General features: G+C 38.0%; 1 protein-coding gene across 1 annotated transcript in view; it reads right to left on the bottom strand.

Annotated features, from left to right (window-relative positions):
• HPSE2 (heparanase 2 (inactive)) overlaps positions 1–14,522 on the bottom strand; it is a 967,353-nt gene that overhangs the window by 870,859 nt on the left and 81,972 nt on the right. The window contains 1 exon segment of the mRNA XM_007940039.2: positions 6,772–6,933. Within this exon segment, the coding sequence (XP_007938230.2) occupies positions 6,772–6,933 (162 nt within the window).

The following is a 14,522-nucleotide window of genomic DNA, read 5'->3' as shown; positions in this document are numbered from 1 at the left end:
TCCTTCTGAGGAGTGACTGGTGAGTTTGAACCATCAGCCTTCTGGTTAGCAGTCAAATGCCTTAGGCACTATGCCACCAGAGCTCCTTAGCAGTCAAATGCCTTAGGCACTGTGCCACCAGAGCTCCTACAGTTTAAACATGTAAGTGTAATTTATATATAAAGTAAAACCTGTCAAAGTTGGAATGTGTTTAAGGCAGAGATTTGTCAGAGAAGGAAAATTCAAATATTTTCCACTAAAAGGAGATAGAAAAGTGGTAAGATTGCACTCTGTCAAAGGCAGAAGGAAAACTTGTGAGACACAGAAAAACAAAGTAGTCCATCAAGTTCCACCTTTCACTTTATAAGTTAATACATAATTTAAATAATATATTAATTAGAGATTGCCCCATGTTCCTTCCACAGAGCAACTGGCAGGTTTGAACTACCAACCTTCTGGTTAGCAGCCAAATGCCTTATGTACTGCACCACCAGAGTGCTCTCTCTCTCTCTCTACACACACACACATACACACACACATATATATATGTATATGAAGAATATACCAAAATTATAATAATCATCTTGTCTGAATAACGGAATTATTGGTGACTTTGTCTTCCTTTTCTATATTTTTCAAATTTGTACAATAAACCTGTATAACATTTATTATTGAAAAAACTAGCATTATTAAATACTAACATTATAAAAAAAACATTTAGTATGACCATAAGAAAGAATATCATGTGGCCTTGAGAAGCATTTTAAAAGAATTTTAGCAAGATAAATAATATTCACTATAATTTCAATTATAGTGAATTGAAATTTCATCATCCAATTTCAATTATGTTTTAAATACATAAATTTATATATATATATTGGTTATCTCTAGGTTAAGAGAATTTCCAAAATTTCTTCAGGGAGCGTCCATTAGTTTTATAATTACAGAGGGGAGATAATTTTTAAAAGAATGACACTTTCTCAGATAAATGCAATGACATCTGTCCTTTCAGTGAATGTTTTCCTATAACAAAAGGAAAAAAAAAAAAGAGGAGCAGGAAGACCATTTGTCTTATGAAATCAGTGACACTCTCACAATTCCCCTTGTTTAATATTTATCAGAGAAGACTTTGGACACCAGTGTCAATGGCATTCAGATGGTGGCCAGTTTATCTGGACTAGGTGAGCCAGGATCCACAAGTGTGCAAACCCACTGGAGCCTGGCCTGGGGGCAAGAGTAACCAAAACAGTCAGCATTAAAGAAGTCTGATGACTAGGTGCCCCAAAAGCACAGTATTGTGAGTGACAGCAGGTAACAGTGGCATAAAGCAAGCACCCCACATAAGCTTATTTTAAGCTGAGTCAAGGTATTTTTTTAGGAGTTCTGGTAGCATAATGCCTAAAGGCACTTGACTGCTAAGCAGGAGGCTGGCGGTTCAAACCCACCAGCCACTCCTCGGAAGGAAGGTTGGGCAATCCTACTTCCATAGTGATAACTGCCTCGGGAACCCAAGGAGGGGTCACTAGGAGTCGGGGCTGACTCAATGGCAAATAACAACAACAACAACAACTCCCCTGAAGAGGCAGAAAATGAGCAGCCACAAATAAGCACATTCCCGACTCCTAATAATGACGCTTTGTCCTTCCAAACCTAAGAATCGTTGTTCTGAGTGAAGAACCTGAAAATTCATTTAACCAGACTTCGACATTAACTCTTGTTTTGATTCAAGAATCTTGAAACCTAGAACCATTTTGTGTCTTGAGAGGTTAAATACATGTACATATTGCTTCCAAATCAAATGTAAAATCCAATCAAATGTGCTTCAATAGTTACGATGCTTACTAATTGGAACACCTGGAAAAATGATTACAAGAGATATGTGTAAATAAATCAAGACCATTCACAGCTAAAAAAGGAAAAAAAAAAGAAAGAAAAGAAAAATGGGTTAATACAGAGATTTCATTATCAGCTACTTTAAAAACTATACCCTTCCTCATTGAATGGGCTAGTCTATGAAGTATTTTTATAATGAAAAGTATCCCCAGAAAGTTTGGAATCTGAGTTTAGAACATATATACACACATATGACTGCAACTCCATCTGTAGCCCTCTGAAAGTATCTTCTATGATGACACAGCCCACATCACCGCTTGTCAATAAACCTACAAAATGAGTAATACGTGCTGCCACGTACGATCACGTTTCAAGGTCATTTTTAAAACTTTAAGATGTTCTTTTACTTTGTTTGATACACTTGGAAATAAATGAGGGGGATACCCAATACTAAAATCTCTTATCTAGAGGTGTTAGTTGTGCTATATATCCAGTTGCACCCTCCTGGGTTCATGTTGATAGACAAATGTACTTCTCTTCCACTACAAAGCAGAAACTTTATGAAGCAGATGTTTCCTTGACCCCTGATGCCAGTGTAAAATATGGTGCTACTATATAAAGAGGTTTTAAAGATGGCTTTGGATGAACTAAGAGAGAACTTGGAAAATGGGAGGCATGAGGTTGATTAGCATCTGGAGTAGAATGGAAGAAAACAGTTTTAATGAAATGGTTTGTGCAAATAAGCTTACAGCAGATTCACTTAGAGGAAACAACAAAATGAGTAAAGTGAAGCAAGTGGGTCTTGAAAGTAACAATAAATGGACTCGCTCTCAGACGCTATAGAAGACATACAGAAAATCTGAGAATGGAAATGATTTATTCAAACCCTTAATAAAAAATTAATTTTGAAGTATGTGTCAAATAAACAGGTGTTAGTAGAAATCACTTTAAACTTACGCCAACTGCCAGATCAGTGGCACAGACAGCTATACAACAGCACAAATGAAGACCACTGTAGGTTAGGATGCTCAAGAAAAATGCTGCAGAGAAAGAACTAGAGTCTGAAATCGTGCTTTGTGTTGGCTGGCTACTGTGGCCTTAAGCTTTATCTAGAATGAGTCCCCTGAGTACTGTGCTTTAGGGAAGCTAAAGCTCTCATTCCACTGATTTGAGCCCTTTGGTCCAATTTAAGTTAGGAGAATGGGCCATAACTTCTGCTCAATCTATTTCCCACAGCAAAACAGGAGAGCCATCCCACTGGAATTCCAGTCCAATTAGGATGACTGGAGAAAGAGGTACAAAACCAAAAGTGACAGCCAATAACATGACAAGAGTCCTCAAAAGGGAATACTGGAAAGTGTCTTCAGTAATGTCATCTGTCTATCATGGCTACAGTTCAGCCTGCCTGGATACAGAGGGTTGACTAGATGACTTCACAGCATAAATAATTTTTTTTAAATTTGACCTCATGTCAGGATTATTCATTATGCTCTAAATACTATCCAGATACTGCACAAACATGGTATTCTTTGCCCTTTAGGAGTTTGTGGTCTAAATAAAATCCTAGAAAAGGAATTACATTTGATAGTTGACTTGTAGTTGTTATTTTCTGTTTTTCATTTGGTTATAGTATAAGAATCCTCCACAAAATTTCAATTTATACCTCAAAAAAAAAAAAAATACATAACTGAATCTGAACCTATAGAAGTTATTTAATAGAAGTCAGAATTACCCTAGTCTTCAGGTGAATTCATTCATTACAAACACAGCTGAACATTTTCAACAAAGGTACAGAGCATTACTACACTAAGTATCATTGGAGCACAAAGAAGACAGGGTATCTATTCTTTCTTTAAAAACCCTACCCAACTCTCACTGTCATCTATCATTCCCTGGGAACAACGTATTATCAGACATGCACAGTCAATACATAAAAAGCTGCAGGGTAAGCATACATGCACGTGTTGGTGAGTCAGTGTGCAAAGCGCAGCATACAATTGATGACCATTTAAGATAATTCTATCACTGACGCTATATTGGCATTGCTCCATAACCTCAGAGTTTACTTCCAAAATCTCCTAGGCTAGGTGAGAATAACATTATTTCCAAAACCATGTGAATCATTCTGTGAAAATACTAAGACAAGTTCAAAACCATGTAAAAACACACGAAAACTCAGTTTCCTAAAAATATGATGAAATAAGGAACACTTCAATGAACTATATGCATTAAAGAATTGGATTAGTTTTCATTAACTGGGCTATCACTAATGGTTACAGAATCACGTCTTTTTTATAAAATGGTTGGAGACCCTCTGAACTGGAATATAATTTGTCTTCGTCTGAGGAATGGCTGTTCAAGGGGGATCGTCAGCTGGAACGCAAAACACGAAGGTGAGCCTTTCCCTCAGCAGCTGAAGTCACACCAGCTAAAGGCATAGGACCTAAGAATGAGAACTTGCTTGTGAAGTGGAGGACAATAACTACCATTTTAAATATGCTTTAACCATCTGACATTTCAACCGCTTTTACTATACTGACATTTAAATCGCTTCATTAAATTTTTATTGTGATCTTAGTTTCTCATCTTAAAAATAAGAAATGTACCACTAATTGCCCAAAAAAAAAAAAAAAAAAAAAGAGTTATAATACACTGCTACACAGACATGAAATTCTGTAAATACTTGGGGGGAGGTATGGAAGAGTGCTCTATTTCTATGATTTTGGAGGCCCCATTTTCTTATCCTGTTCCACATAAATGCTTTCACTGCTGATACTTCAAACCTTATACTAGAGTGATACAAAAAGTAGAATGTCACCAAGCCGAAATCGTAGAATAGGTGTTCTGAATGTGTCGGTAAAGAAAGTCACTGCCTATGAGAGGTCTCTGGCCCTTCAACCTTACCCTCCTTACCAACACACATTCATCACCGAAAAGGGAAATATTTACAAAAGTTAGTTTAGTTATGTTTAAATATTATGTTTAGCTGTCTGGAGACCATGTTCTCAAGATTTATACAAGAAATCAAGGATTAAACTTCATAACAATTAGAAAACCGCACTGTGTAAAATCAAAGACTTAGTTAAAGGACATTAAAATAGTTTTATCATGGGTGCTAAACTGAAAGACTCCATCTCTTCCCAACACCTGGAATGAAGACCTTTTGAACTTTCATGTAAGCAAACCAGGGCACACCAAACTCTCTGTCTATGGCAAGGTACCTCTGCACAGGCATTTAGGTGAAAAATGTGGAAAATGCCTAAGGACTCTTTGAAGCAGCTTGGGAGAAGCGAGAGCAGGAAAGAGGCTCTTCTCTGGGATAAGTTTGTTTAGTGGAAAGTAAGCAAGTTGTCAGGGTCCAAGTTGACAATGTTGATTCCAACAGTTTGAATTAGGAGTAAACATCCAGAGGGATTATGTTGCTGAGAATCAGAAAAGATTCCACTGAACTCAATAGAACACTCATGTTTTCAAAGATACTATGTCTTCAAGCCACACTCTGGATTCAGGGTTTAGGGTTAGAATTATCCTAAACCATTTCTATGTTACATTAAAGAACACAGGGTCTGACTCCTCTAGTTTATGCCTGAAAAATACTAAAAAAGAAAGGAATAAAAATATTTTATTTGTAATAGTTGAACTTGAAAATATTAAATATATGTACGAATGTAAATGCGGGGTAGACTGAAGAAATTTGGAGAGAAATGTATGTTCTTCTCAAACATTTAAAACGTACACCCTGCTTCACTAAGCAATTTAGGAAAATGCATGCATTAGCCATAAATCACTTTCAAGTTTTCCCTCGTTAATGACGTATCAAAGAGCAAAAACCAGGGCCCACATTTATGAAATCCATAATCCTCTTCTCTGCTCACAAAAAGCCACATTTAAATCTGGCTTTCATCTCATAATGTTGGGTTTTCCAGCAGGCACAGATAAAAAGTTGGAAGAATCTTATGTTTTTTCAAAAACAAAACAAATTTGGTTGCCACTCAGCAAGCTCTTGTGACATGCCAAGAAGCCTGTAAAAAAAAGTTAAAATTTGCCTAATTTAGAGTTTTAAAAAGGAAGTGTGAGTTGTTCATAGCCAGTTAGATGTACCATCTTTTTATTATTTTTTAATATTCATAAACAATGGAAAAGACATACTTTTGGTTTGTTTAAGTTTATTTAGATCAATACAGTACAGGTCTGCCTTGCATGCTCTCAAGAAGATGGAGGTAACTTGGAGTGCTCTTCTTAGTGTCATCCAAAATCCTGAAAGAATTTCCCATCAGAGCCTGCTATTACATTCTTCTTAAAGCCTGACAGAGGCACGCAACTCACATGCTCTTTACCAGAAGAGTTTGCAGGCAAATTCTGCAAAAAGTTGTTTCTCCTTGAAGCTCACACACATATTCATTTTGCTCTTAGAACCAAGGATGTAAGGGTATGTGGCTCAGTCTCATAGCCTCTTTGCTCTTAAAAAGAAAGTCAAATTCCCCAGATATTTTCAAACTCCTCCAGGAATGGAATATCCTCAGCTCTGCCTGTGGGTCATTATCTCTTTTACATTTCATCCTTATATTCACTGGGTTCATAGAAAGGGCATACACAGAAAAAGGAAAAGAGCTGCTTGTTAAAAGACTCCAAATTTAGTAATTCTCTCAAATCTACTGGCACACATCTAGAAAGTCATATTTTTATAAGACTCTCATTAGGTTTTCATTGGTTCTGTCATTTGAGAACACACATACTGAATTGCCCATAAACTCAAATACAAAACACATCTGCAAACTACAAGAAATATTTGTTATAGGAAGGAAAGAGCCATCACAATTAAGGGATATCCTGGGTGAAGACAGGAAAGCACAGACTCATTTGGATCCCCCTCTAGTGTTTCCCAATTATCAAGCTCCTAACTGATAAAGGCCATCAATCTATGAGCTCTAAGATTTCAGCTGACTCCAGCGGCCTTACCTGTTAATATGAGATTACTGTAAGTATTGGAGAATTGCTCCTTCAGAAGAACCAGATGCATTTGAGCTGCCTTCTCCCTTTGGAGCTCCAGCATAACATCAGGATGCTGGGCAATCTTGCAGCCTTTCTGCTTATCCAAGGCAACATCGCTTCGAACAATGTCTACAAAAGGAAAGAAAGCCAGCAGGCAGGGGGGAAAAAACATATATCAAAGTCTTCTTTCATCCAAAAGAATGACAGAAGGTAGAAACAATCAGCATTTTCCTCAGACTGAAGAGACTCAGAGGTAATAAACCCGAAGGGTCTCCGATTCTATAATACATCTTACAAATTCCTGGTCATTTCCAAATTCGTTGGAGATTTTTGCTTCCTAGCTCTCTCTGACCTCATTTAAGATTCTCGCTCCTCCAGTCTCTTTCTAAGCCCACCTCCAGGACTTATTTCCCTCCTGAGGCCTTTTCTTTACATCTTTTACCACTCTCCATGGGGAAAAATAATATAACTTTGTCTGAACACTTGTGACTACAAAGGTCATTTCCTCTACCTCATGCCACAGGACCAGATGATTGCTCCAAAATGTGTATTCAGGATACTTGGCCTTTTTTCAAATTCACCTCTCAGCCGATCTTGTTTCAAGTTAGGGCTGCCATTTTGTGGGTTAGCTGTGGTTTTGCCCTGTTATTTTTCAGGTACCTCTAGGAAAATCACTTCATTCTGACTCAGTAATCACTCTTTCATCCCAGAAGTATTTTGCGGGTCTCTCATGTGAGCAACAGGAGGGCTAGAGTCATTTTGTAGATCTGCCTCTTTACCAATTATTTTCCCATTAGCAATAGGCTGCTTTTTATTCTTTAGTATGATTTTACTCAAAGCAGATGTTACTCTCCAGAAAACAGCCTTTCTCAAAAAGCAACATTCATCTAGAATGCTTCCCAATTAGCAGGGAGCTTCCTGCCTAGAAGTTATTTGTTTATTTTTACAAATTAAAACCTAATTTCGGTGCTTCTTATGGGAACAGATGATACTGCAGCAGCAGGCTGGACGGCACCTCTAGGGACTCTCAACTCCGGGCGTCTGACTGAAGGGTTAACAGTAAGGGCTTTAAATAACCACTCTGCCACTGTTGGCATCAACGACTTGGGAAGAGAAAAAATTAATAGCCAGGTTGATGATACCAATAGTTGGCTCCTTAAGCAATGCTCAGTGACACCCAGGAGAATATAGGACAAGTAGCATGCGGGTAGAAAAGCAATCTTCAAGCCCACCAACAGAACTCTCAGAAAGAAGCCCAGGGACATGGATGAAACTTGGAACATTATGATAAATGAATAAGCCGGGCACAAAAGAACAAATACTGTTTGATTTCACGTATATGAAATATTTAGAATAGGCAAATGCACAAGGACATAAAGCAGATTAGTGGTTACCATGGGTGAGGGATAGTGAAGAACGAGGAGTTACTGCTTAATGGGGACAGAGTGTCTGGAAAAAAGCCAATATGGAAAAGCAATATAGTATATGATTCCAACTGTATGACATTCTGGAAAAGGCACAACCAGAGAGTCAGTTAAAAGATCAGTGGTGGTCAAGGGGCCAGGGGAGGGATGAATAGGTGGCACACAGGGCAATTTTCTAGCAATGAAACATTCTATATGATACTGTAATGGTGGATACGTGACATTAATCATTTGTCAAAACTCATAGGATTGTACAATACAAAGAGTAAACCCTAATATAAACTATGGACTTTAGCTAATAATAACTTGTCCATATTGATTCATCAATTGCTACATATGTACTACAGGCATGCAAGATGTTAACAGGGGAAACAATGGTGTGGTGGGAGGGCAGTGAATGAGAACACTCCTTATTTTCTGCACAATATTTCTGTAAAGCTAAAACTGCTCTAAAAAAATAATAAAGTCTATTAAAGAGAAAGAAAGAGAAAACCCCAGATGTAAAATGCAAACCCATGACTCTGAGGGTTAGGATGTATGGTACACAAAGATTAGCCAGATGTGGAAATGGTCCTCATTAATCCTTAGATGAAAATGGAAGCTGGTTGGAAATAATGCAGTATTCGTGTCTACACATATTTCTACCAATTGCTAAAGTGAAATCACATAACAACAGCCAAGTAACTAATTTCACAGGGTTTTGTAAGGCACAAAATTAAATTAATTCAAAGATACACTCTAGTTTTTAAAACCATCCAATAAAAGACAGGAGAAATAATATACTTTATAGTTATTTAAAAATTACACTATATGAAACTTTTTAATCACATTGCCTCATTGAATCTTTCCAGCAATCCTGAGAAAAAATGTGGCAAACGTTGTTGATTGGCTGACCCAAACTCAAAACATAATTCCTTCTCCCTTGTTTTCCTGCAATGTAGAGACTGAAGATCTAAAATACACAATTTCTGAGATTATTTTGTAGCAAGAGGTGGCCACATAACATGGTTCTGGCCAATGGACTACAGGGAGACATCCATAAACACAGCTTGCCCAATTAAAAGACAAAGCCTCACTAGGAGAAAACCAGTTTTTCTGGTTTAGGCTTTTGGTTCTTCCTATTCTTCATGTCTGAAACACAGACATAAGACCTGAAGTTATAAGAACCACTTTGTGGCTATTAGGCAAGAAGCATGAGGGCGAAGGACTACACACTAAAAATTGTGTAAAAGAAAGATGAAAAGAGCCTAAATCTCCAATCCCTGTGTTATACTGCCCATCTTCTGGTACAACTCACTGTGTGAGACACACGCACAATTTATATAAGCCTCTGGTTATCTGTTTTTGCAATTCCAACCTGAGTTTGCAATCCTAAATCATAAAGAAGAAATACTACTATCCCTATCTTATAAATAAGGAAACTGAGGTCCATTGTGGAGCTTAAGCAATTTCCTCAAGTTCACACAGTATGGTCAGACTCAAATTCAGCAATTTTCAAAGTCAAGTCCAGTGTTCTTTCCACTAAACCCTAGAAGTTATTTCTATATGTAAACTCACTGGTTTAATAGTGAAGTACAGTAATTAAGAGAGGGGAACTAAAAGAGAAAAAAAAATAAGTTATATTATTACAGGTGTATACCACAGACTATCTAGAAAAAAAATATAGAAATTTTTTCCAAAAGAAATTTTAAAACTTGTAACAACATATTCTATGAAGAGTGAATGGAAAGTTCAATTATTCTGAGATCTTCTGATAGAAATATAATTTAGAGTAGGCTACTCAAATTCACTGCCGTCGAGTTGGATCTGACTGATAGTGACTCCTCCTTGGGTTTCTGAGGTAGTATCACAATGGAAGTAGATTGCCCAACCTTCCTTCCGAGGAGTGGCTGGTGGGTTTGAACCACCAGCTTTCTGGTTAGCAGTCAAATGCCTTGTTGTTGTGTTGTTATTTGCCATCGAGTCGGCCCCAACTCATAGCGACCCCTCCTTGGGTTTCCGAGGCAGTATCACTACAGAAGTAGGAATGCCCAACCTTCCTTCTGAGGAGTGGCTGGTGGGTTTGAAACGCCAGCCTTCTGGTTAGCAGTCCAGTGCCTCAGGCACTATGCTACCAGAGCTCCTAGACATTATTAACTTCCTACTTTCTATTTACTAAATTCAGTGCTCAGAAGGCAGAATAAAGCCGCAATTATGACTAATACCCTCAGCATGATTCCAACCAGAAGCTTGAAATAAAGTGACAATATTAATTTTATAAATAGTCAGAAAAGAATAGGCATTCCTGAACATGTATCCTTGAGTTTAGAAAAGTACATTTCAAAAATTGTTGGAGGAAAAACAAATAGATAGATTCTTATTCAACACTAATCTGTCTGGAATTATATTTATTACTAAAACAAACACAAAACAGGGATACTTGACAAAGATGCATATGGTCATATATCTCTGGTTGTTGTTGTTAGGTGTCACTGAGTTGGTTCGGATTCACAGCAACCCCTTGTACAACAGAACAAAACAGTACACCATTCTGACAATCCTTGCCATGCTGGAGCCCATCGCCACAGCCACTGTGTCAATCCATCTTTTTGAGGGTCATCCCCTTTTTCGCTGACCCTCTACTTTACCCAACATGATATCCTTCTCTAGAAACTGATGCCTTCTGACAACATGACCAAAGTATGAAAGATAAAGTCTAGACATTCTCACTTCTAAAGAACATTTTGACTGTACTTCCTCCAGTTAATACTGTAGACAACAGAATCAAAATTCAAAATTATCTTTGCAACCTAGATATCTGGGCTGAAATCACCAAGATGGAAGGTGAAGACATGAACACAAAGTCCTGCATTTATATTGATAATTAATTACATAAGACAAGAAGGCCAGACCAGACAGACACTCATATATTTAAGATCTTACTATGACTTGTAGGTTTTACTTGAATACAAGCTTAACATAAGTCAATGCTATGATACTGCTGCCAAGAAGATTAATGCAATCTTAGACTAAATTAGTAGAATGAGAACATAGCTATGTTTCATTCCATGCCAGTCAAGAGCAGCACAGTGAAGAGTTTAAAGTCCAGCAGACATCATTTCAAACCTTGGTTTGGTCACTTATTAGTGGTAGAAATGACAAAAGAAAGCACCTCTCTAACTTTCAATTTCTTCATCCACTGTTATTGTAATAATACATAAAAAGAGCTTAGCACTATGACTGCTACATAAGAGAAGGTCAATAAAGGGTCCAAAAAACCAAAATTGCCATCAAGTCAATTCTCACTCATATCAACCCTCTAGGACAGAGGGGTTCCAAGGATACAGATTTTACAGAAGCAGACTGCATCACCTTTCTCCTGTGAGGCTGGTGGGTTGGAACTGACAACCTTTTTGGTTAGCAGCCAAATGCCTTAGCCACTATACTACCAGAGCTCCTTCAATAGAAGATAGCTATTATTAATTTTATCATTAGTATCCTATTCTGGTAACATATTTCTTTCCAGTTGTAATATTTTCAGAAGGATATAGAACATCTAGACTATATGAGTACCAAAATGAAAAATAATTCTGATTTTTAAAATTAGCTGAAAGAGAAAATTGCTAGATAGGTAAGAGACAAGTATTGATTTGGGTGAAGGGAAAGGCAATATACCAAAAGCAAGTGACCAACACAATAACACTGAGGAAAAGGAATACACAGAGAGGTGCACAAGAGGCACAGACAACAAAGACAGACACAATATACAATCTGCATCTACAGTCCTGCATTATGAGTGAGAAAAAACACCAACCCATGGGCAAATAGATGGGTAGACAGGCTTAGCGATCAGGTATGTCTAGGCAAAAGGGGATATACATACATAAGGTTGGCAGATGATATTTCTGCATATGTATTTGTATGTGCTATAAGAATGTCCATACAAATAGAACAGGGAGCAAAGTTATGATAACTTCTTAGGCACAGTCAATCACCCTGAGGGAGCAAGTTGTTGGGCCTGTGGGCTCAGGAACATGGTTTCAGGGAACATCAAACTCAAATGGCATAACATACTACACAAAAACATTTTCTGCATCCTTCTTTGGTGAGTAGTGATGGGGGTCTTAAAAGCTTGCAAATGGCCATCTAAGATGCAACAATTGGTCTCTCCTCATCCAGAGCAAAGAACAATGAAGGAAACCAAAGACACGTGGAAACAATTAGTCCAAGGGACTAGTGGACCATGAGAACCTCAGCCCATATGACCATGAGACCAGAAGAACTAGATGGTGCCTGCCTACCACTGTCAACCAGTCAGAAAGGGATCAGTGCAGGAGATCCTGGATAGAGTGGAAGAACAATGTGGAACAAAACTCAAAATCATAAAAAAGACCAGGTTTACTGGTGTGATAGAACCTGGTGAGACCCCTATGGTCCCTAGTTACCCTTCAGGTCTGGAATTGAATTCACTCCCATGGCTTCCAGCCAAACAAGAGACAGGCATATAAGGTAAACATCTACTCTAGGTAGATACACTCCTTAGAATGATCAGTCATGGGAGAAGAGAAGGGCAGTATTTGCACAGGGAGACATCTCAGGGGGCAGGAATGCATAGGAAAGAAGGGCACAGGGAAGAGATAACTGCAGGAAGTGGGAACAGAGCTGTTACATTGTGGAGATTGCAGTCAATGTCATGAAACAAAATGCGTATGAACTGCTGTATGGAAAATGAATTTGCTCTGTAATCTTTCACCTAAATCACAATAAAAATTTAAAATAAAATTAACTGAAATAACTGAGGATGTTGATGTTGAGGCTGGTAAGGAAAAAACTAAAAAAAAAAAAAAAAAACACTTGCTCTCATAAAGAAGAGATATTTGACTTATTCTGTATAAATCCAGAAAGCAAAAAATTACGGGAATAACCAAAAGACAAACATACTATTCAGTTCCATGTGAGAAAAGTTTGTAATAACAGAAGTTGTTATATAAGGAAAATGGCTACTTAGGTTCGAGTGAGTTTCCTGTCCCTAAAGATACTCAGACAGAGACTGACTAACACAGGCACAATATAATCAATGATTCTAGTACAGGTATTAAAACATCCTAGGCACAGTACTAGGTACCTTCACCTACATTTGTTGAGGTAATATAACAAGGATGGTTAAAGGCACAGGAGCTGAATTCAACTAGATCCAAATTTAGATCACTGCTCTAAATGTCTTCATTCATTTTTAAAAATTACAGTACAAACAACATATTTTTAATAAGTTATCACAGTCATAGGAACATATTAGGCATCTAACAAGTGCTGGTTGTTTAGTAGTTGCTAGTAATAATACCAAAAAAAAAAACCAAACACACTCCAGCAAGTCTGTTCTAACTCTCAGCAAGCCCCATAGGGTTTCCAAGGCGGCAAATCTTTTTGGAGGTAGAATTGCGCCATTTTCCTTCCGCAGAGCAGGTGGTGGGTTTGAACAGCTGACATTCTGGTCAACCTTACCCACTGCACCACCAGAGTTTCTTGCTAATAATAATATCAAACAATAATTATAAAGTTTCACAAAGTTATTAGTGGAGGATATTGTTATTCCTTTAGGACAATTTCAATTAAAGGGTTTATTGTTATTGTTGTTAGGTGCCCTCCAGTCAGTTCTGAGTCATAGTGACCTATGTACAGAAACACAAAAACCCTGCCTGGTCCTGCACCATCCTCACAATTATTGCTGTGTTGGTCCACTGTTGTAGTCGCTGGGTCAGTCCATCTTGTTGAGGGTGTTCCTCTTCTTCGCTGACCTTCTACTTTACCGATGTCTTTTCCAAGGACTGGTAAAATGTCCAAAGTTTGTAAGATGAAGTCTCACCATCCTCCCATCTAAGCAGCATTCCAGAAGGCTGGCGGTTCACACCCACCAGCCACTCCTAGGAAGGAAGATGGGCAATCTACTTCTGTAGTAACATCGCCTCAGAAACCCAAGGAGGGGTCACTATGAGTCCAATCCGGCTCAACAGCAGTTGAGTTTGGTTTAGTTTTTGTCTACTTTACTGATGTCCTTTTCCAAGGACTGGTAATATGTCCAAGTTTGTAAGATAAAGTCTCACCATCCTCCCACCAAGGAGCATTCTGGCTGTACGTCTGTCAAGACAGATTTGTTAGATCTTCTGGCAGTCCATGGGAGGCAATATTCTTCACCAACACCATAATTCAAATGCATCAATTTTTCTTTGGTCTTCTTTATCCATTGTACAGCTTTCATCCGCATATGATGTGATTAAATATACCACAGCTTAGGTCAGGTGCACTTTGTCCTCAAGG

Source organism: Orycteropus afer, unplaced genomic scaffold (genome assembly GCF_000298275.1).
Source record: "Orycteropus afer afer isolate SDZICR_OR568_19922 unplaced genomic scaffold, OryAfe1.0 scaffold00064, whole genome shotgun sequence".
NCBI classification, from domain to species: domain Eukaryota; kingdom Metazoa; phylum Chordata; class Mammalia; order Tubulidentata; family Orycteropodidae; genus Orycteropus; species Orycteropus afer.
Note: the sequence above shows the minus strand (reverse complement) of the source record. Positions and strands in the feature narration are given on the sequence as shown.